Below are 23313 nucleotides of genomic sequence, written 5' to 3'. Positions count from 1 at the left end.
TCTACAAGGACATGTGAGGGTATTTCTGCTACTAGCGAGTCCAGGGCTGCAGAGGAGTGGGCAGGTGAAAGTAGGGCCCTGACATCTGAGCAAATTCAGGCAGAGAAAGCTGGAAGCTCAGATCTTTTCTGGAACAGCACACGTGTTCTGTTACTCCTTCCCCGGGTGCGGTGTATTAATGATCCGTGTACACGCAGAGGGGCACTGCCCTCAGGTGCTGGCATCGCCCGGGATGGGTTTTAAAAAAGAAGAAGGTGAGATAGCTGAGCCCTCACCTGCCGTGGGAAAGAAGGTCCATCCTATTAAATGCAGACCCACCTGCTTATCTGGGATTTACTGAGCCTTTAACCGAGACACACAGGTTTCAGGAGCTTTTAGTTTTAATGGAACCTTTGCAGAGTCAAGAGAAGAAAAATGCCCCCCTGCGCTTTGCCACATAAATGCTTCCTTCACTATTTTAATACCTAATTGTGTACACGCTTTTTAGAAGTTAATAATCCAGGAGGTATTGCTTAGACATATGCTAGAGAGAGAGCAGGGGCGATGAAGTCTCCTTTGTGGCTAATCAGACATCTAGGGTATAATTTAGTCCCAAATGAATCTGCAAATGTCAACCCCAGCTCTCCTCTATGCAGGTGTGCAATATTTCTCATCAATTAACAGCACCAAAAATGTGCTGGCTTGCTGACATTTGTAACCAAAAAAAGAGAAATTTTAAAAGCAACAATATGTGGAAAGTAATTAATGTTCCTTTTATTGCTGAGAAGATTTGACCTTAAAAATAACTTGGCCTAGGGGCTAGGGCTCTTCGATACCCAGAAGAGAGGTGGGCTTGCAGGTTCCGCCTTTGGAATGTGCAGCCACGGCAACTGCATCGGCCAGAATCAGCCCCTCACAGCTGCAGGTGGAGGCCCACCACACTGCAGTCCAGCCACCCGCCATGGTGCCCCTGGACAACCATTACATTCACCTGGGCACCACCTGTAGCCATATGGACACACCCATGGTGCACCCAGACATCCCTTGCAGTGTATGTGGATAGCTGTGCTGGTTTGAAAGGAAGTATGCCCCCTAAGAAAAGCCATGGTTTAATATAAATCCCATTTCTTAAAGGTAGAATAATCCCTATTCAATACTGTATATTTGAAACTGTAATGAGATCATCTCCCTGGTTGATGTGATTTAGTTAAGAATGGTTATTAAACTGGATTAGGGGATGACATGTCTCCACCCATTTGAGTGAGTCTTGATTAGTTTCTGAAGTCCTATAAAAGAGGAAACATTTTGGAGAATGGGAGATTCAGAAAGATTTAGAGAGAGCAACGCTACAAAGCAGAGAGTCCACCAGCCAGCGACCTTTGGAGATGAAGAAGGAAGACACCTCCCGGGGAGCTTCATGAAATAGGAAGCCAGGAGAGAAAGCTAGCAGATGATGCCGTGTTCACCATGTGCCCTTCCAGCTGAGAGAGAAGCCCTGACTGTGTTCGCCATGTGCCTTCTCACTTGAGAGAGAAACCCTGAACTTCATCGGCCTTCTTGAACCAAGGTATCTTTCCCTAGATGCCTTTGATTGGACATTTCTTCAGACTTGTTTTAATTGGGACATTTTCTCGGCCTTAGAACTGCAAACTAGCAACTCATTAAATTCCCCTTTTTAAAAGCCATTCCGTTTCTGGTATATTGCCTTCCAGCAGCTAGCAAACTAGAACAACACCCTAACGGTGTACCCGGACACCCCCTATCATGTACCTGGACATTCCTCATGGTGCATGTGGATACTCCCCATGATACATGTTGGCACCCCCATGGTGCATCTGGACACCTCCCACAGTACACCAGGTCACCCCTTACGATGCACCTGGAAGTTCTCCAAGATGTACCTGGATACCCCCCCAAAATGTGCATGGGCATCCCTACAGTGCACCTGGACACCCCTCACGGTCCATTTGGACACCCCCATGGTGTACTTGGACACCCTCACAGAGCACCTGGACACCCCTCCCGGTGGACCTGGACATCCTCACTGTGCACCTGGACACCACTCATGGTCCATTTGGACACCCCCATGGTGTACCTGGACACCCCGCACAGTGCACCTGGACACCCCCACGGTGCACCTGGACACCCCCATGGTGCACCTGGACACCCTCACAGTGCACACTTGGAACCCCCATGATACACTTGGACACCCCCACGGTGCACCTGGACACCCTCACAGTGCACCTGGACACCCCCACGGTGCACCTGGACACCCTCACGGTGTACCTGGACACCCCATGGTGCACCTGGACACCCTCATAGTGTACCTGGACACCCCCATGTTGTATCTGGACAGCCCTCACAGTGCACACTTGGAACCCCCATGATACACTTGGACACCCCCACGGTGTACCTGGACACCCTCACGGAGCACCTGGACACCCCCACGGTGTACCTGGACACCCTCACGGTGCACCTGGACACCCCCACGGGGCACCTGGACACCCCCACGGTGCAACTGGACACCCTCACGGTGTACCTGGATACCCCCACGGTGCACCTGGACACCCCCACAGTGTACTTGGACACACCCACGATGCACCTGGACACCCCCATAGTGCACCTGGACAACACTTACGATGCACCTGGACACCCCCACGGTGTACCTGGACAACACTTATGATGCACCTGGACACCCTCACAGTACACCTGAACACCCCCGCGGTGTGTCTGGACACCCACCATGACTGTGGCTCAGGGACCCAACCACAACTCTCTTGAAGGCCCAAGTTCCCCACCTGGAAAAGGCACTGGATTTACACGTTAGGTGTCCTGCCAACCTCCCAGGGTGCTCTTTTCTTACTTTTCCAGGGAAGTCCCTGGGTCTGTTACTGTTCTCAAGGCTGCCCATGACTAATCTATCTCCCAGTCGATGCAGATTGTGCTCCTAAAGGAGCCCCTCGTGGGGGCTGCGGCCCTACTGAGGAGAACCCCAGCTGGCCAGTGGACTTACCGGCTCCCCAGGTAGCCCTCTGGGCCCGACTTCTCCATCATCACCCTGTGGGGAGAAAAGAGACAGGACTTTAGGGACAGGCTGGGACCTGCAAGCTCACTGTTCCCCTGATGACACAAGTGCAGCCAGGCAGAGGAGAAGGGACCTAGGCCAGGGACGCATCAGCATATGCCAGGTTTACTAGTGCTTTTCTGGCTAGCAAAGCCTGGAATGCCTGTGCTCCTGAGACCCTGCCAGGTGCGGGGATGCTTTAAGCGAAGATGAGTCTGGGGCTCAGAGGCACCCAGCTCAGAAGCTCACAAACCACAGGTTCAGGGAAGGTTAAGTGGGGCAAAAAATAATGCAATTCAAATATTTGGTTACTTTCAGGAATTGCAGAAACTGGGGTGGGGCAGGGGTTAGGGGATCAATTCCAAGGGAGATAAATGGCTTTGTTGGGGTCTTAACCAGAGCCGGATGGGAACAAGCCAAGATGAGCCTTCCTTCTGGCTCTGCAGGGACATGCCCCACTGCTGGTTTATGGCAGATGGCTGCTGCACTCGTGCCTTCCTTCTACACGCACACACACCTGCATGCACAGTGCTCACACATGCACACTCAGGCTTGTATGCACATGCACTCACACATGCATATGCTTACATGTGCATATACACTTACACGTGAAAGCATACTCACTCACAGCTATATGCTCACATGACTGCATACAAACTCACACCTGTATATGCTCACATTCACACATGCATGCTTATGCTCATATACTCACATGTGTGTGCATACACATGCACATGTGTACACACATATCTACACATGTACATATGCATACTCATGTGCACACACATGCATGTTCACACTCAGGCATATGTTCACACATGGGTGTATATACTCACACATGTGCATGCACGTTCGCTTATGTATGCTCATACTCACGTGCACACACTAACACACACTTTGTCCAATTCAAAAAGCACAGAACTTGGAGGGACATGGGGAGGGTCCCTCTCAGCTTACAGTGGGCAGTGCCGAGGCCCAGAAATGTGGGAGCCTGGACTTCCCATGTCCTGCCACTCCTCTTTCTCATTTACCAATTTCCATAGGATACCCACATCACCCCAAAATGGCCTGGGTCACGGGGGTAGCAGAGGGGCTGAAAATCCTCAGCAATGTGCCTTCTACATATAGCGTGTGCTTCTGTCCAAAGATGCACAGCTTCAATCTCCAATATGCGTGTGACAAATACGGCAAACTGCATGTCTGCGACCCCAGATGTGGATGACAGTGGTCCCTCCTTGCTCTGTCCTACCATCACCCAGCACAGAGAATTTGCCCCTCTGCCTCCAGAACCAATGGCAGTCCCATTGTCTTCCCACCCCCTTCTCCCCCTGGGCCCTGGGGCCCTGTCACATGGCGCCACCTCCATCTGACACCTCATTCGGTGAGATCTGCAGAGACCTGAGCTCATTAACCGCTCTGAAATCCTTCCCTGCAGTGGGCCCAGGGCACCTGTCTCCCACGGTTAGATGTGTTCTTTCTGAGACCTGTGACAGCCGCGGCTGCGCTCGGCGCCTTAGCAGCAAGAACGTTTGCAATTTGCTCTTATCTCCAGGCTCTGTGCGGCCTAGCCCCCCAGCATCTGATGGCTGTGCTTGTGCACAGTCGTCACTCCCTCTTCCCAGCCCACCCTCCTAGGTGTGGAGGGGGGGCGCCACACCCACAGCCATTTGGCATTTCAGCTTCAGTTTTCTGGTTCAAACTCCCTGGGGACTGGGGCAGGCCAAGGCAGCGGGGCTAAAAGGGGCTACGTACCCTTTCTCCATCATCTCCTGGGGGTCCTGGCGGGCCCGATGGACCGGGGTCGCCCTAGGAAGGCAAGGCCAGGGTTAGCTACTCCCGAATCACACACACCCCCATTTACGGTTTCTCTCATTCTGACACTGAAAACTGTCACTACTCTGAGGATGTTTCCATCTTCAGTAGGGTTCTTCGGGGATTGTGGACCTGGGTGTCATGGCTGGTAGCTAGAGATGCTTCCCTGTTGGCACATGGACACCCTAAAGGGTGGGGTGTCCAGCCAGGGTTGGCAGGGGTCAGCAGGCAGGTGGGCAGCCCCGGGGACACAGAGGTGGTGCCTCAACCGCACTCTCCCTGAGCAGCCTGCATGAAGCAGGAGCATGTCGCAGCCTGGGGTTTGGCCAGTCCCATCCCGACCTGAAAGCATCAAGGTCCGGCTGGTAGGAGGGGCTCAACGGACAGGGCCGACTCAGCCATGCTTTGGTAGCTAATGCATGGGTACTGAAAAATCCACACAGAGCTTTGGCTAAACTGCAGCATCCTGTTTCTCAATACTTCATGAAGTACGGTGTACAATCCACATGGACAGCCCTAATAAACACGTCTGTGTATACAAAGACACACATGCTTGCAGGTTCAGAACATGCCAATGTGTAAATGATGCATCGTCTGCTTCAAAGACAGCAGGTAAGAGGAAGAAACCCAGTGAGCTGCAAGGAGGTGCTGCAGGGACCCCACTTAGATGGGGTGATATGGCTGCAGGGGGCTGCCTGAGAAGCTGTCCTGATAGAAGGCTGGGGAGGTTGGGGTACAGCACACTTTTGGGAGCATCTCAGGAATTCCTCTTTGGAATGCCATGCCAACTCATCACAGCCCTTTCTCTCTATTCGACTTGAGTTGGGAAGACCAGGCCCTCCACAGCACCCAGAGGAGTGGCTCTGAGTTACTCTTGGGTCTTTGCCCCTTTCCAAGCCCCCCACCCAAGGGCCATTCCAACACAGCGCTGGGGCCCCTTCCTGCTGTGCCCCTCACAGGACCTTGGCTCCAGTAACTCTCAGAGAGGAGATACTTACCCTGTGGCCTTTCTCGCCTGGCAAGCCCGCCAAGCCATCGAAACCACGGTCACCCTGTGAGGAGGACAAAGAGAGCTGGTCAGAGGCCACTGCCCCATGGCATCTGTGTACCCAAAGGCCCCGGGAACCTTCCTGCCCACACCAGGACCCCCATCCCCCACCCATTTCACCACTTTCATCTAAATCCCAGCCACTTCCTCCCCAGACAGCAACACAGGCGGGCAAAGGGAGAGCTGGCTTTTGTTGGAGCCCTGGGCACTGGGGAAGTAGGACCCCACTATTTCAGGCACTGCTGCGAGCCATGCCATGTGCACTTGCCGGCTTCTCCCCATCACAGGCAGGTGTCATGGAAAAAGGGACCGTCCCAGTCCTGCCCAGTGCCGCATCTTTGGAGCCCAGAGTGCATCTGGCACGCGGTAGCCACGCCATGCTTACTTGGCGAGTGGACCTTGGGCCTCTTGGCTCCCTCTTTCTGCCAACCCAAGCTGCCTCCCAGGAGCGCAGCTGCAAACCATGAGCAACTGAAGCTAACAGGAGACTATATGAGGCTTCCAACATTTTTGTTGGCGAGAAAGGGCCATGACTCTGTTCAGAGGTTCCATTAGACTTCCTTCTCCTTCTATCCCCCAGGCCGCTGGAGACCAGAGCCCCTCACTAGCTCAGGCTCTGGGGCACTGTTCGGTGTTATCTGTGTGGGTGACTGGGTGGCTTGCTCCTGTTCGTGGCTGGTGTTCTGCCATGACCCAGTCTCCATGCCCTTCTCCAAAAAAACAGCTGCTCGACCTATGTTGGTCCCCTCACTTGGAGAAAGTCATCACTAGTCCCTCTGCTCCTGGCAGGGCCCTGGATAAGACCTTCTAGGAGCTGAGAAGGAAGATGGACCAAGAATGGAGTAAACTTGGTCCAAACTTGAGGGCAAAGAGATCAACCCAAGGGCCCGCAGCAGCTGGGAGGGAGAGGGTTGTGATGTCCCCCAGCTCCTGCTGGGGTGGATTTTCTTCACAGCCAAATGTGAGCTACGGCACCACACCCAGAAGGGTCTATTCACTCCCTACAACACCTGGGGACCAGGATACTCAGAGCCGGACAAGAAGGCCCCTGCCCCACGGCTACCCTCGCACACTGCTTGGCCATGCAAAGGCTTTGGCATTGCCCACATCACCCTGGTGTGTGTGTGTGACCTTAGCTGCACGCGCACAGATGGCTTTCACCATGGGGATTCCTTCCCCCCCATGCTTGCAGACCATCAGCAGAGAGCAAACTTCATCCTTAAGACAACTACCTGTGATTCTCATATGCAGTCATGAGCTTCACCTGTCCACTGCCTGGCTTCGGGTCAGCTTCTCACAGCGACTCTCATGGGCACAGCTATCCCTAGCCCTGAGGCTCTACCGCAGATGGCTGCAAGCATTTGGTCATTCTTGGTCCCCCAATCGCAATGGCGACCATAGGTCCCAGCCCATGGGGGCTGCGAGTGGCAGGCCTACCTTGGGGCCGGTTTGCCCAGGCATTCCTCTTGCACCATCGCTTCCAGCTCGCCCCTGCAATGGAAGAGGGCAAAAAAGGGGTCAGTTCACCAAGACCTCTCTGTCTGGTGGTTGGGGGTGCCACTGAAGACAAGCCAGCATGGGCCACACCCTGTGGCCTGTCTTGTCCAGAGGACTGGACCTGGGGTCCAGAGGCTGCTTAACACATTGCACTAGAGGAATTCAAACATGGGGCCTTGACTCCTGAACTGCCAAGTGGAGATAATGCCCCCCACCCTGCCTGCGTTTTGGAGAAGATGATGTGATTTGACACATGAGATCACACTGGCAGAAAGAACAGTGGAGGAGCCACGGCCACGTGGAGGACTGTAAGTCCATGACTTCATGAGACCTTGCCGCTGACATACTAAGAGAGCAAGCACATTTCCTTCTGCAGAGCAGAGAATCACAGGGGAAAAGCAAGCAAGCATCTCGATAGTTCCTTTGCCTAAGGTAGAAACCGAGGCCCAGAAAGGAGCTGTGTCTCACTGAGGCCACGCAGCCACTTGGAGGCAGGAGGCAGGATCTGCTCTGCAAGGAGGTTACCTCATCTGGTGGCCACTCCCACGGACATTACTTCCAGCTGTGGAAACAGCCAAGGATACACCCAGTCTCCATCTGCTTGGCAGTGAGGTTGAAGGACAGGGCCTGGACCTTCCAGGTCCACCACAAGGGCCTCACAAGCACTGGGGGGAACCCCACCTAGATGGGGACAGCCACTCTGCCACTCTTCATTAAATTCACCAGACCTTGACACACTAATGAGGAACAGCAGCCAAAAGCATCTGAGGCCAGATCAAAGAGGGGCCAGCCCAGCACAGAGGATTCGCTCAGCTGCGCCTTCTCTCCTTTCCATCTTCCACCTGCCCGAGTCTGGCCCTCCGGGGCTCACTCTATCAAGTGGGGTTCATCTACCTGTTTCCTCACCGCCAGGCAGAAGAGCATCTAGCTAAGGGGAGATTTTGGTCTCCCAAAGTACAACAAAGACGGTGAAGGCAGAGCCACAGAACAGCAGGGAAGAAAGAGGAGATGGCTCAAAATAGAGAACAGGGACACGGTCTGGGCTTGGTCTGGTTAAAGGTTAACAAGGAGCCGCTGAGGATGAAAAGTCATTTTGTAAAAGGCACCTGCGCTGCACAGCGCTGGATGGCCAGTCGGGGAGCCTCACTTCTCAAAGGCCTGAAAATTCTCAGAAATCAAGGGGAATTCATCCCAAAAGCTCCCACGATGTCCTAGCATGGTGCTGTTTCTGCAGCCCTGTCAGGACACACTCCTTGTGGGATGCTCTAGCAGAGAACTGTAGAGACTGTTCCACTGCTCTGTGAACCACCCACCCAGCTCTGAGCTCCTCGCCTGCTGCCCGGGTCTGAGCCCCTCACTCGCTGCTACCTTTTCTTCTCCGCGAGTTCCCGGGCACACATGGTTCCTTAAACCACGCTCACAGCCCTGGTACAACCTCGCTCCATACCCGCTCACGTTTCCAACCATTTCACTTAGTTTTCCTCTTTTTACTTTGTGATTTTTACTTGAGTTCTCAACACATAAACCAGATGATTTCTAATGAAAGTTGGCAAGAAGTGTCTACAGAGATAAGATAAGAAAACAGTAAGGCACTGAAACCTGTCTCAGATCTGATCTCTGATACATCTCTGGGTCATCTGTCCGAGAATCCCACAACTTCAGAGTTGGGTCCCCTTTTAGGATCTCCTTGACCTCCGCCTCACGCCTGACCCTCTGCACAGATGCTGGAATGATCTCTACATTTAACTCCCTGAGCAGGCAGGATTGGTAACAGTGGGGAATTACTTGCTCCATTCTGAAACTAAAGCAGGAAGTGGTAGCTTAGATGGTCAACGTTCCTTCTGAAGGCTAAACAAATACAACACAGCCACATTTTTTATTTATTCACTAGAAGCACTCACTGGTGGGAAAATATCCCTTTGCTAGAGCAAGTTACCTAAGACCTCCCTGCTTGCTTAAGTGGTGTTGATTATTTTACAAATGCACGCTCCCTTGCTGAGGCCACATTCACATGGAAACAAATGTGTCCCATCCACTGCACCTGCATTACAAACCCAACATCCTGGGTGGCCAAGAAGTCCTGAGCAGCTGCCTGGCCATTTCCCTGAGATGAGAGAGCCCAAAGAAATAAGGCCGACAAGCTAATTTGTCTTCTCAAGTGGCCCTGGGAAAATGGTTTAATTTTAAAATGTCTATTAATTAATGGACCTGCTGAGGTCAGAGGCCTCGGAGGCAGGGTACGCTGGCCTCGGGGATGGAAGCAGCCTTCGCGCAGAGGGGACGAGCCCGGCTTTCTGCAGAGGGGTCTGGCCTGCCTGGCCCACGTGGTGGACAGAGCCGAGTCTGGCTTCTGCTTGTTACCCTACCGCCTCCCCCACACCCATCCCAGACTGAAGACACTCACCCTCCTTCCAGGCTTCCCCGTGGGTCCAGGTGGGCCCTGCACACCTCGGGGACCCTGCCAGGAATCAGAGAACAATGGGTCAGTGTGGTGTCCATCTTCATCAGAGAAAAGAGCAAAGCCTGCCCCTGGCACTCATCACATGCTGGGGGCATGGGGCCTGCTGCTGAGCGGCCCTGGGAACAGAGGCATAAGCCAGCTTCCTCCCACTGCAGAAGTCAGGGGCATTTCTGTTCCATGTCCAGTTCTGCCTGGAGCCATCACGATTTTCACTCATTTCCTCCAAGAAATGCAGCCAAAAGGGCTTTGCCGTCCCAGCACCACCACCCCCAGGCCCGGGCCGTGTGCCCCACCTACCTGGGGGCCCATGTCTCCAGGCTCGCCCTTCAAACCTCCGCTGCCAGGAGGACCCTGTGGAGACATGGTCTGGATTAACACCTGCTCAGGTGAGAGAGGCGAGGGCAGCAGGGGTGCTCAGGGCCAGCAGGGGGAAGGTGGCTGCCTGCCCAGAGGATGGGACAAGGGCTGACAGCTGGCCTCCCCGCCTGAACACACTCGGAGGGAAGGACAGTCACTTCCCACAATGACAAATGCAGCTATGTTGCATCTCTTCCAGATTTGGACCTGAGTTCCCAATGGCGGGGCCTGCAGTTGCCACAAAGCTCTCAGCAGCATTTCTCTCTCCAGTGTGGGCATGGCCATGGCCCATTATAGCCTGCATGTCTCCTATGAACTGCTTCAAGGCAAGATCCCCAGAAGCGGGGGGCACCCGGTGGAGGCCTGAGCAGAGCTGGCAGCCAAGGCCGAGGTCCACTCCCTCCCAGTCCAGCAGGGCGGGTAGCCAGAGGGCCACTGTGGCATTTCAGTCCCCCACCTCCTTGCACATTGTCAGGGTACCCCCACCTCCCGGGGACCCCAGGGGCCCAGGCCCGGTGCCCAACACTTTGCTAGCACCAGGTGTCCTTGGGCACACAGCATGCACATCTCCTGCGGTAAGGAGCCAGGTGAGAGCAAAGGGTTCCAGCAAAGGCAGGAGGATGGCAACACCTGTGAGCAACTAGGGCAGATGGGACCTGGAATTCGGCCCTCATTGGAGCTCTCTTGGCCTTTGGGAATCACAAGTGCACACAATGACCCTGGCAGCCTTGGGACAGGAGGCAAGGCGGCAGCCAGTCCAGGCACATATGGCGTTGCCCATAGGGACCAAAATCTTCCTTCTGGCACTTGCCCAGTTCCGTGGGCTTATGCTTTCACCTGCTGCAGTGTCAGGGGTACTCAGTGTTAGCTGGGAGCAGCTTGAGGTATGTTCCCTCCAAGGTGAGCTCGCCGCCTGCCCCACCTCCTGTCTCCTGCTCCTCCTGACCATTCCAGGAGGTGTGGACAGTTTCCCAGGCTGCTGGTGTCAGCTTCACTCCTGGACACCCCAGCAATCACACAGCACAGGGACCTACCTAAGTAGCGAAGACACCATCTCCACGAACACCAGAGAGACCCGAAGACGGAGCTTGTTCCCTCTGCCCACCTGTGCTCAAATGGCCTCACCCACCTTCTCCCTGCAGCCCACTGCTCACCGTGCCGGAGACTTACCATGGGGCCGGGCCTCCCGGTGAGACCCATCGGGCCAGCAGGTCCCCTCAGCGCCAGCTGCAAGAGGAGAGGATATGTGCTGTGAAACAGCCCTTGGCAGCCATGCCGGGGTTTGCTGGCTCCTGACCGGCCATGGCTCAGAGGGAAGGGACAGGATGTTAGGGAGAGGACAGGGCACTGGGAGGGGATGCTCAGGTGAATGCCTCCAGAAACCTACCAACTTAGGAGCTGTTGGCACGAAGCACACGGGGGATGGAGAAGGCAGAAGTAGAATCCACGTGAGCACCCACGTGCCCCTCTGGAGACGGGCCTTCCGTCCCCTTGGAGCCTCTGTCCCTCCTCCTTCCTCTCTCCCCAACCCCCAACTCCTCAGGCTGAACCTGAGCTGCAGCCTTTTATTTCAGAGCTAGGGGTGGGGAATCTACTTTACCCTTGAGCTCAAGCTGAATGACAAAATATTCTCTTTCCCATGGGAGATCTTTCAAGCACTCACCTGCAACCGGGGAGGTACTGGGGGACTAAGAAAGCATTTTAGGGTGCACTAAGCCCAAGGAAGGGGCAGGCACCAGACCACAGCTGCCCACGGGGTAGCCCAGACACCTGGCAAGCACAAATGCCCCACTCGGCCTTGCGTCTGCTGGCCCACTTGGAGGACACCTCTCACTGGCCAATGCTCAGGTTTCACCTCCTGCCCCACAGAACTGCTCTGCTTCAATTACAGCTGCATTTCCCAGACATGATGCCATTTTAATTGCTGAAGAGTTTTGCTCTATCACATATCCTTTTAAGTACATCATCTACTTGGCTTCAATCAAAACACCCCGACCAGAAGGCCAGCCTGGCCACCCAAGCAGTAACTCTAGTGGCAGGGAGTGGGCTTTGCGATGCCCTGGATTGCATCATCCGGGCAATTTGCTCTGTACCAACAGCTCGATACCTAAGCCATCCAGTAATTAATTACCATGCATGCTGATAATTAGCATCTTCCGCAACCTGCAAACGACGGAAATATCATGCAAACACAGGCTCCCATAGCATCGTCTCTCTCCAGGCCTGGAGGCCAGCAGAGGGCCCAGAATGCAGGAGGGGCAGGCAAGCAGTGGGAGGCGGCCCGTGGGGCAACGAAGCCCTGAGAAAACTCTCACACATCCCAGGCTCCTGACCTCCAGGGCACAGGAACACACTCCTGGAGATGGGAGGAGACGCTTATCCTCCACGCGGGCCCCGGGCCATGGCCTGTGGTCACTCTGTGCCACTCACCCCAGGGGCACAGCCACTACTTACCCGGGCCTGCTGGAGAATGGCCTGGGCTTGGGACTCCTGGGCTGAGACCATGGGGCCTTTGGAGCTGGTGTCACCGCCCCCTCCGAACCGGAACTATGGGAGCAAGACATGGGTCACCAAGGGCGTGCCGCTGTGGGCACCTGTGCCAGCCCGCCAGGCCGGGCAGCTGCGATCGGCCTCATGGGGGACGGCAGAGCTGGCCATGCAGGGGCTGGTTCAGCAGCTTCTTGCCCTCTCCCTGCAGATGCTGCGCCCCTCTGCCAGCACAGAGCTGCCCCACGTGACCCTGACCTCAGCCCTGGGGACACAGAGGGATATCCCTGCACCTCCACATCTGGGAGGCCCTTCCCCGCACCCACCTCATCCTGAGGCCCCCTCTCCCCAGGTACCACGAGGAAAAGCAAGGGCCCCACGAAAACAACTGAGTCAGGGAGGCTAGGGAGAGATCCTCTGGCTCCAAGTGGGTCTCTCCAAACGAGACCCCAGCCAGTTCGGGACCACGTCTAGACTGTCCTTCCCTCAGCCTCGGCAGTATCCCGGGGAGTGTGTGACCTTGAGCCCGAGGGTGCAGCTTTAGGCAGACCACTGAGGGGGTCTGTGTGCGTGCCCCCCTCCTTAGCAGGGCCCTGTGAGTGGGTCCTGGGGGTAGGGAATGGGTGGGGGTGGAGGGCAAGGGCTCACTGGGCAGGGCAGCCCCGGCCCCCCTCCTGCACCCTCAGCCGCAAGTGGAAGCTCCCCCTGCCTGGTACCTTCACCAGGCCAAACAGCTGTCCCCAAGGGCATGTGGAGCCTGCACCCTGGGGACGGGGCTGCCTCAGTTAAATAGGAGCAAACGGGGTGACCTTCCCTTCCTTCCCTCTAGCACCCCCAGCACCCCAGTGCTGAGTGGACCCAGCGCCTGCAGCAGCTGAGACCTTCAAGGCCGACATCAAGGAAACTGCTTGGCTGGAAGTCAGAGGAGCTTCCAGCCCCACGTGCCAGGGCCCCCCGGGAGTGAGAGGACAGGGGCCCCCGCCTCCCCTGGGGGGTGGGCAGAAGCAGTCTGAACCCTTGGTGTGGCGCTGGCTGTTGTTTGGGTTGAAATGCCACCGCCGGCACCACAGAGCCCCCGTGTGGCTGGACAGGGGCGCAGATGTCTACTGGGGGAGCTGTCAGCTCTGCCTGTTGGTTCTCACACCTGCCAAGGCCCACCAGCTGGGTCTTCAGGGCACTGGGCCTGCCCACAGCATGGGAGTGAAGAAACGCCAGCCCAGGCTGAAAAGCCCACTCCCCCGTGCTCCCCAATTCCAGTTCCCCGGGCTGACAGGGCCCCGCTTGTGGCAGCGCATCATGGAACCCCCATCGGAAGGCCAGGCACCCCCCCGTCCTCCTGCAGCAGGTGCCCCCCAGACCACGGTGCAGCCAGGCCCCCAGGGCCCACGGAGCATCTCTCGGATGTGGGCTGGCCCAGGCTGGGGTGAGCCGGTGGCTGAGGAGAGACGGAGCCAGAGGCCGGGGCCCCACTCTGCTAGATGTCCCGCACCCGCCACCCGCCGCCCGGAGACGGGTACTCACAGGTAGCATGAGCATGGTGCCAGGGGGGCCGGGCAGCCCATCTGCCCCGGGGAGGCCTGGGCGTCCAGGGGGGCCCTGCAGACAAGGGGGCGAAGAGAGTCCATCAGAGGAGGCAGTGCTGGAGGGAGGGCGGGGGGCGGGGGGGCGCTGCCACCAGGAAGTACGCCCCACACGCCGGGCAGGGAACGTTCCAGAGGTCACCCCCAGAGAAGGGCGGGCACCGCTGGGGGCTGAGGGGCAGGGAAGGCTCCCGGAGCAGGCAATGAAGAGGAAAGAGGGAGGTCCCAGGAGCCAGAGGAATGCGGGGCAGGGAGATGGAGGCAGTCACCCTGATAGACCGAGGCATGGCTGGACGGGTGGATGAAGCGTCCATTTGCTTGGACAGACATCAGAACAGAGTAGCCCTTGCAGGGACATGAGTGTATCTCAAACCATTTCAAGAATACATTTACGGAGTGATGCCAGCTGTGCCCTCTTGAGATCCAGCTTACTCACTCATCACCACTGCAGGAACCAGCAGATGCTGGCTGACCAGGAGCCAAAGACAAATATAAAGCTGGTGAGATGGTTTATCCTCCAAGAAATGTTCTACCACTCAGCTCTTTCACAAATGCAGGCAGACTCCCACCAGCTTGAAGTACATGGCTGAGGTTTGTTTTGTACATTGATAGAAATGTTAACTTCCTACTTCCCAGGGAAAAGCTTCCCGCTGGCCACATTCCCCTGACCGACGGGTGAGGGTCCCGGGAGCGACAGCATTGGCAGCAGCAGGAGACGCCCCAGCACGGAAACCTGAGGTGCGGCCAAGAGGGCTGGGAACCAGGATGGTTCTTCTGGAACTGTCCAGAAGGGTGTGGAATCGTCGGGGCTTGAGCCGAAACTTGCCTGACATCTCTTTTCTTTAGTAATTTTTTTCATTACAGAAGTTATCCATGTTCTTGTAAAACACTCTATAACACAGATTGACAGAAGGTGGAAATCTCTCCTCCCCAGAAGTACCCGGAGCTCGTATTCTGTAGCAGCAGAGAAAGCCCCAGAAGCACACACGGAGCTCGTGACGCATCCGTGCTGGTTGCTTTACGAGAGCACGTGCTTGGGAAGTGGTTTCCCTCCTGTGTTGAGGGGCTCATTCTCTACATTTGGTCCCACTATCTGCGTTTTCCCTTCACAGCAGACCACGGGCCCCTGGACGCTGCTCGACCCCAGCAGCGTCTACTACTACTAAAGCTGTAGTTTCCCAGGAAGACGGACTCGTCGTTCATTCAACCTGCCCTCTGCTGGCGCAGCTCGGGGCGGTTTCCAGCGCCGCCTGCGAGGACTGTCCTGGCATATTTCTGTCAGCAAGGCCCTTAAAGCGGGAGGGCTGGGCTCAAGGATTTACAGCTTTTTATTGCCAACAGATACTGCCAAATCACCCTCGCTGGCCAGTTTGGGAGACATTTTCAGAAGACTAAAGTCCTGTTTCAAACTGAAAAAATCTGAACACGCTTTGCTACCCAGGTTTCCTCTAAGAAATCTGAGGCTGACAATCATTCACAGCCAAGCTTCCTGGCTCGGGGTTGGTCCCAAGCCAAACCCGGAATTTAAAACTGCAGGGGTCCGTGTCTCCCTGGGAAGTGTGTGTGTGTGTGTGTGTTGTCTGTGTGTGTGTTGTCTGTGCGTGTGTGTTGTCTGTGTGTGTGTGTTCTCCTGTTCGCACGGCCCGCAGTGCTGGACAAGGTCCAAGGATGGCCCCAGCTGTGGATTTCAAGGCCCTCCAGCTCAGCCTTCTCCCCTCTTGCTCTTTCTAAGTCACACTGGTGAGCGCTCACCTTCGGGTTTTGTGAAAGCAACTGCTCTCATGGCAAGCTTTCTACCACCCAAAGGATTACAAAACGTGGAATCCAAAGCATGGCTGGAAGAAAGGGAGAGTTTTGGAGGAGAAAAGAAATCATGCTTCTTGTTCACTGGTGAACACTTTGGTTGGCCCAACGCACAGGTTCCTATCAGAACTGGAGGCAGAAGGTGGGGTCCCCTGTCCCAAGAGCTCTCCAAAAAAGAGCCTACACCCCAAAGTTTACAAACAGCATGGCAAGTCCTGTGTGACCACTACCCTGAGCCCGTGTCACTATTGCTTGAAAAAGCTGGCAGTAAGCCTTCACCGGAGCACCGTGATTTACCAACATAAGGACCCCGTCCACGGAGCTGGAAGGCGGGGTGCCACCTCAAAGCTCCGTTACGGCGTCTCACACACTGAAAATGGGCTTCATGCTGCAGGCCTGGCCAGGGCCACTCCGACCTCAGGGCTTCCACCGCTGGGGTAAAGAGGAAACGAAGACTCGCACCTGGCCTGGCCTCGTGGGAAAACACACGTTTCCCTGCTTCACTTGATGATCTAGCCTCCAAATCAAGGCTCTAACTTGGCCAAGGTTTTTTAAAGCACTGGTATAAAAGGCTCTGTTACACCTATGCCAGGTAAAATAAAGCACTCAAAGTCCAAATTAGGGAATCACTGGTAATATCAATGGGTTTTCCCCTAGGACGTGAGGTGTCTCTCCTTCACAGACAGGGGGGTTGGAGGGTCAACCCCCTGCCCTGGGGCCATATGCTCAGGCCACAGAGCCTCGCTGGAGGGCACCCAGCCCAGTGTTGATGAATGAGTGGGGTCCTGCCTTCTGGGGCTGGGATTTGGGTCAGTGTAGTGACCAGAAGCCTGATCATTTGTGTCTAATAACGGCAGCAGCGGTGGCGGTGGTGGGGTGGTGGCTGCGAAGACCAGAGGGCCCCTCATTTTGGCTTTTGCTCTTAGAAAGACCCAGAAAATGAGAGAAACCAGACAGTATCCATCCATCCACTCATGCACTCATTCATCCAACCATCCACCCGTCATCCACCTATCCATCCAACCATCCATTCACCCATTCATATAGCCATCCATCCATCCATCCATCCACCCACCCATCCATGCATCCATTCACCCACCCATCTATCTATCCAACATCCAACCATTCACCTATACCCCAGCAGATATTTGCTGAACAACTACCCTGAGCTACTCACAAAGCCCTAAGATGTGCAGGAATTGAGGCTGTGGTATGACTAGGCCACCCCTCAGCAAAGACTGACAGCCAGGAAATGGTGACGCATCTGCCCATGCAGACAACAAGTGAGCCCGGTTGCCCTTACTAGGCCAGCATGGAAAGGTGCCTTGATGGGCTTATTCAGTCAGCTTTACTTTCTAACTACAACTAACAACCCCAGGAGGTCTCAACAGCCAGGTCTGACAGTGCAAATGTAAGCAGGACCTTAACTGGTGATTTTGTAAACTGGTTCTTTTCAATAGAAAGATTCTATAGATGGCCCCACTCTCTTCCTCTCTCTCTCTCCATAAACTGCACCTTATTTTCTTTCTTATACCAGAATTTATAACTTCAAATTAGCATTCATACAATAAAAAGTTCCCTCTGGGAGAAACAATCTTCTCAGTGCTATTGGGAGGGGGAGAGGGTGGGGCAACAAAACAGCCTTGCCAAGGGTCTTCTGAAACTGCATTCAAGGATTGGAACAATCCCTACTGACAGCCTTCAGGTGTCAAAGCCTCATGGTTTGAGATGGGTGTGACTGGAAACAGCCAGAAGTCATTCAAATTCAGAGGGCCGAAAACAGTTTCATATACCCTAGGGCATTGGCACCCTTTGACACCAACGCTGGAATAGAATTAGGACATGTACGTGTGCACGTGTGTACGTGTGCAACTCTGCCAAGATGCCCTGAACACTTCTGTGCGCATGGAGGGGCTATGCCCACCCACCCTGTCCCCAGTGCCTCCCCTCCATGGCTGCCTGAGTAAGCCCTACACATTTACTCAGCGGTGCAAAATGGTTTTCCTTGAAGCTGATTCCTTTGGCCAGGAGGCAGGACACCCCCTCTCTGTTAAGCCCCCCAGGGATCAAGCCTCTGTCCACCCCTCGGCCTGGGAGACAATCTGGGCTGGCCAAGCGGAGAGGTGGTACCTCAGTGGGAGCTGGTGCCAAGGCTGAGTGGACTCAGCTTAGTGCCAATAAGCAGTGCTTCTAATGGCCCAGGGCACAGTTACAGACCCTAAGGTCTAACAAAGAGGTGTGGAGCCCTGGCCCAATGGGCAATTCAGCTGGAAAAACAGTAGTGGCCAGCGCGGAGCTGGGCAAAGTCACCCGTTCCATCTGCCCAGAGTGGAGAGTGACTCCGTGGCCCTGCCATTTGGCTCTCTCCCCAGAGGGATTTACACATGAAGGGGGCAGGAGGTGCCCCTATGCTAAGCGCCTGGGAAGCCCAGGGGGAAGGGGTTTCCATTCTTGCCTGAAGGTTCTTCGAGGGAAGCTCATGTATTGCATACCCAGTTTTCCCAGGGCGTAACCCGTGCTATCAGGCCACAATGGAAAATCAGGTGGCAGAGGCCAGCCAACAATGTCTGGAACTCTTGGGAGTCAATTAGAGGGAAAATAAGTTTATTGTTTTCCTAATGAAAACCTGAAAAGATCCAATGGTTTGCTGAGTGCCACAAGTATCTTAGACCCAGCACCCTGCCTCCCCCACCCCCGGTGCAATCAAATCCACTGAAGCATGGGACTGTATTTGCAAAACTGCCCTGAAGCACAGGAGGGCTGGGGGGCATGCAGGGACACCCAGCAACACTCAGCCCTCTCATCCTTGGTTCCCTTTTGAGCCTCAGAGTAAGACCTGGGAGCCCACCTCTCCCCAAGCCTGAGCACCAGGAGCTCTGGCTCAAGCCCAGCTCTGCCTCAGTTTCCCCACATGACCTTCAACAAGCCGTGTATCTCCTGGGGCCCCAAGGAAACTGGACTGGGAGATGGCACAGGCCGGTGCTTCCCATGGGGCCAGACCTGGGGTCTCTTCCCAGCCCCAGTCCCTCGCATCCCGGGGCGCCCCTGCTTCCCAGCTGTGCTCTGTGGACCCACTTTCTCTGTAGTGCCTCTTATACAAGCTCTTCAAATCCTCAAGGCCTTTAGAGTTGGGAAGGGGACTCACACAGGACAGGTCAGGAGTCCAGATGCAGGGTAGGGCTGGCACGCCCCAGGGTGGGAGAATGGGGGTGGGGGAAGGCCCACCCGATCAGCAGTGTCAGGCCCTCACTGTGAGGACAGACAAATGGGGCCATGTGGGGATTTGACAGGGCACCCCGTGGGCAGCTGGCCACGCAGGATTCTGACTCCATGTCCAGTGCTCTCTGACAGCTAAGTGGTGGGCAAGGAGACTCGTGAGACTGGGGCATGGAGAGAACCCTGAGCCTCGAGCAGGGGCAACTTCCTGGACAAGGCTGGCGCTGGGCCCGAGGGGAGAGCAGCCCTAGCTGGAGTCAGCTCCTTCCCCACTAGGCAGGGCGCTGGAGCGTGGCTGGCAGCCGGCAGGTTTCACCCCCAGCTCCAGAGGATGGCAGGTCCAGCAAGAGCTGGGGTCTCCTACTGATTTCTTCCCTAACCCCAGGACTCCTGGCCTGCCTTGAATTTAAGGGGGCCACCTACTAACACCTACGATGGCCCACTGTCGGGGTCTCAGCTCCTCCCAGCAAACAGCCATGTCAGGGACCACCACCCGCCCTGAGGCCAAAGGCAGGGACCACCCAGGGCTCCAAGTGGGGACGGGTGTCCAGTTGGCCCATGGCCTTTGACAGTTTGGTGCTGGAGCACACCCAGGAAACACCTGTGTGATGGATGGACAGACAGCATACAGACACCTGGAGCTCCAGCAAAGTCAATAGGAGATGACAACCAACAGCTATGGCCCCTTGGACTTGCCCCGCCATATAGCTAAGAGAGCATGCCTTCCAGCGCTACATCTCCAGCTTGTGTTAACATTTGGTTCATGTCATGACTGCTCTGGGGAGGGGACCTCGCCCGTCCCCCCATTTGACATAGGTCTGAAAGGAAAGCGTCTTTAGAGCGAGCTGGGGAAGGGTCTGCAGTCTGAGATGTTGACCTCAAGTCATGGGGGTCTCAGGTGGGCTGGGAACTCCAGTCCATGCCCTCTGCAAGGCTACCTGTCTGGAATTTCGGCCATGGGACACAGGCTGAGCCCCCAGCCCCTGCCACCTTCCCTGCCACACAGGGGGCCTGTTTGTGCTGGGCCCCAAAGCCACTGGCCATTGAGAAGCAACATGGCAGAGAGTCTTGCACTATGGCCTAGTCTTACTGGGGCCACTCTCAGAGGCCATCCAGCTTCAACCAAATCCTATTCATGCTGTGAGGACAACCCCAAACCCCCTCCTCCAGGAAGACCCCCAGAGCCCTGGCCTCCCCCTGAGGCTGGCGGTACTTCTGCTTCCCTCCCGCACTCGCTTGTGTTGGTCCTTCCATAGGGATGGGCCCCCCCCCCGCCCCGACACCAGCTGGAGCCTCAGGGCTAAGGCCATGACTTCTTCTCCAGGGTCCTGCTGGCCTTCCCCAGTTACAGGGACCCACCTCACCGCCCTGCGCCCTCCAGGCCACCAGTGGACACAGGCAAGCCCTTCCCTCGCCCTCTCCCCGCAGGTCTGTCCCGGCAGTGCCTTAGCCGTTAGTGCCGCTGACACTAAAGGACACCTCTCCCTATGACCACAGCCGCTGTTCCTCAGCCTCTCTGTCCACCCAGCAACGGCGGCCCCACGGCAGGGCAGGGCAAGACTCCTGAGGCCACAGTGCTGCAGAGGCCAGGGCTCAGGATGAGGAAGTGCACCGTGGGCACCTGCCTTGGCTCCCCTGCGCGCGCCCGAGCATTCTCCCAGAGGAGGGTGGGGCAGGGACGAAGGCCGGGATGCTGCGGACCTGCAGGAAGCCCAATGAGGAACCTCTGCAACGTGCTGGGCACGGCGGCATGGGGAAAGCATGCGACTTCTTGGCTCCTGTCCCTGTCATTGTGGTTGTTTGTGACACTGGTGCCAGGTCTGAGCCCGGCAGCCTCTGACACTGGGGTGTGCCCAGGATTCTTTCTGGTCTCGCCCAACCCATGGGCGCCAGCAGCTCCACATCCAGAAAGAGCATGGGTCCCAAAGCAGGAGGACACATGGACACGCCTGGCATTAAGGATATACAGAAGCACCCAGTAAACAGGACACACAGACACACTCAGTGGGGAGGACACATAGACATGCCCAACAAGAAGGATACAGGGACACTCCTGGCAGGGAGGACACACAGATGCCCTCCGCAAAGAGGGCACGTGGACACGCCCAGCAGGGAGGGCACACGGACACGCCCACAGCACCCTGGGTCTCAGGGAACTGCTCCGCGCCTTACCCTTTCTCCAGGATCCCCGGCTTGGCCAGTGGGGCCCGTTGTCCCTGGCGGTCCTGGAAGACCCTAGAGACAAAGACAAAATCAGGATGGAGGAGGAGCTGCAGGTGCCACCCAGTGCCCCATCAGCTGGTAAGCGCCGGACAGGGCAGCATGGGTGTAAGGCGGAGAGCCCCTTTCTCCAGGGTTGTCACCCAGGCCCCGGGAGCGGCACCCCCACCCCAGGTCCCAGGTTCTGGGGAAGTGAAACCCAGTACTCACAGCGGGGCCTTCAGGGCCGGGAGGTCCCTCCAGGAGCATCCCCTAAAACACCAAGAGAACCGCCCTGAGGCGGGGAGCAGGGCCTGCCTCCAGCCCGGCCCCCCTGGGTCCCAGGCAGCCCCCCCGCCGTGTGGATCAGGGGCCCAGAGGCGTGCACGGCCCCGCTGACTCTCGGGGGCAGGGAGGTCTCCGTGAGGAAGGCTGAGGCAGGGCCACAACGAGCCCCGGCAGTGCCCTCCAAGGCCGCCCTAAAAGCAGTTGCAGAAGCACCCTCAGACCCCAGGAGAGAAGGGCCCCCAGATCACTGTCTGTTCTCCCAACCTCCTGGAAGTTGGGTGCTCTGGCAGGTGAGGGCAGCTGCAGCCCAGATGGGCCACACAGGCCTGTCCTGCTGGATGGAGCTCCCGGACCCAGGAATCAGCCCTGCTTGTGGCGTCCATTTCCGGAGCCCCTTTCCCATCCACAGTTCTTTTGCCATCACCCTCTCCTGACAATGCCAGGGTCACACACACCCTCGCAACTCCCAAGCAAGGAACCCCGTCCTGGGGAAGGAAAGGGTCTCTGCCCGCTGTACAGAGCTGCATGCTGAGAAAGCAGTTGGGGAAGTTTTTGCAGGGTCCTGGGGCCCCATTTTGTCCACCCCAGCCCAGGCAGGAATGCTTTCACACATGGACCAGCCACAGGCCTAGGCACTGGAATAAAAACCAGATGCAATGAGGTCTTCTGTCCATCATCCTAATGAGCACTGGGCCAGGGAGAGGGGTTGCAGTGCTGCTCCAGTCTCCCATGCGCCCGGACCAGCGGCATTCCCGCCTGGGGACGCAGTGCCACCAGGCCAGGGTGGCTGCTCGGGAGTGTGGCTCCTCGCATGAAAACCTTGGCTTGCTTCCTAGGATGAAGGCACTGCCCAGTCAGAAGCGTGATGGCCGCCAGTCGGACTCAGGGGTTGAGGGTACAGGCAACCAGGCCTGGGAATTCAGGGTCCCCCAGCAGCCGCAGAGACACACGCTATATTTACACAGATGTACACGCAGAGAGATAATTGCGCATGCGATGTGCACAGCGAGAGTTCGTCCAAACAGCTTTCCGAGTCCCAACTTTCCTGTTTCCTTTTCTGTCAAAGGCAGCTGACAAGGCTCAGAAGCCGAGCTGGGATTAAGGGAGAACCACTGGCATCACAGGGACTGTGGGATGGCAGTGGTCTTTCCAAACATCCTTGGGGTCTTGAGGGAGGGCCAGCATGGACGTTCCAGGGTAACTTGGGAAGGAAGCTGGGCAGGGCTGGCGAACAAGCTGGGCAGAGTAGCCAGGCTTCACATCCCAGGCAAAGCTGTGCCCCTACACACACCCAGGCCTCCCCCAGACAAGTGCTTCTATCCACTTTCATCCTGGGTATTTAACTGAGGGCTGCAGGCTTTGCAAGGCATGCTGGCGCCATCCTTCCCAGCAACCACTGCCAGCTGTGAAGTTCATCCAGCCAAGAGGACTGACGAGCCAATGGCCACTCTTCGTGGCAGCACACCCACCAAGCAACACAAAAAGAGACAAAGACCCCAAATCTAAGTGTTTACCCGCTGGT

General features: G+C 56.3%; 1 protein-coding gene across 6 annotated transcripts in view; it reads right to left on the bottom strand.

The window, feature by feature from the left end:
* Positions 1–23313, bottom strand: part of COL5A1 (collagen type V alpha 1 chain) — a 168859-nt gene that overhangs the window by 69270 nt on the left and 76276 nt on the right. For all 6 annotated transcript variants that reach the window (XM_077139687.1, XM_077139695.1, XM_077139680.1 and 3 more), the window contains exons 10-20: positions 21735–21776; positions 21477–21539; positions 14227–14301; positions 12673–12765; positions 11389–11445; positions 10159–10212; positions 9805–9858; positions 7341–7394; positions 5854–5907; positions 4796–4849; positions 2993–3037 (exon numbers count right to left, since the gene is read on the bottom strand). In XM_077139687.1, coding sequence (XP_076995802.1) covers positions 2993–3037; positions 4796–4849; positions 5854–5907; positions 7341–7394; positions 9805–9858; positions 10159–10212; positions 11389–11445; positions 12673–12765; positions 14227–14301; positions 21477–21539; positions 21735–21776 — 645 coding nt within the window. The remainder of the gene's footprint in view (positions 1–2992; positions 3038–4795; positions 4850–5853; positions 5908–7340; positions 7395–9804; positions 9859–10158; positions 10213–11388; positions 11446–12672; positions 12766–14226; positions 14302–21476; positions 21540–21734; positions 21777–23313) is intronic.

The sequence above is a fragment of the Tamandua tetradactyla genome, chromosome 2, assembly GCF_023851605.1.
Source record: "Tamandua tetradactyla isolate mTamTet1 chromosome 2, mTamTet1.pri, whole genome shotgun sequence".
Taxonomy (NCBI): domain Eukaryota; kingdom Metazoa; phylum Chordata; class Mammalia; order Pilosa; family Myrmecophagidae; genus Tamandua; species Tamandua tetradactyla.
The sequence above is the reverse complement of the archived record's forward strand: the minus strand, read 5'-3'. Positions and strand labels throughout refer to the sequence as shown.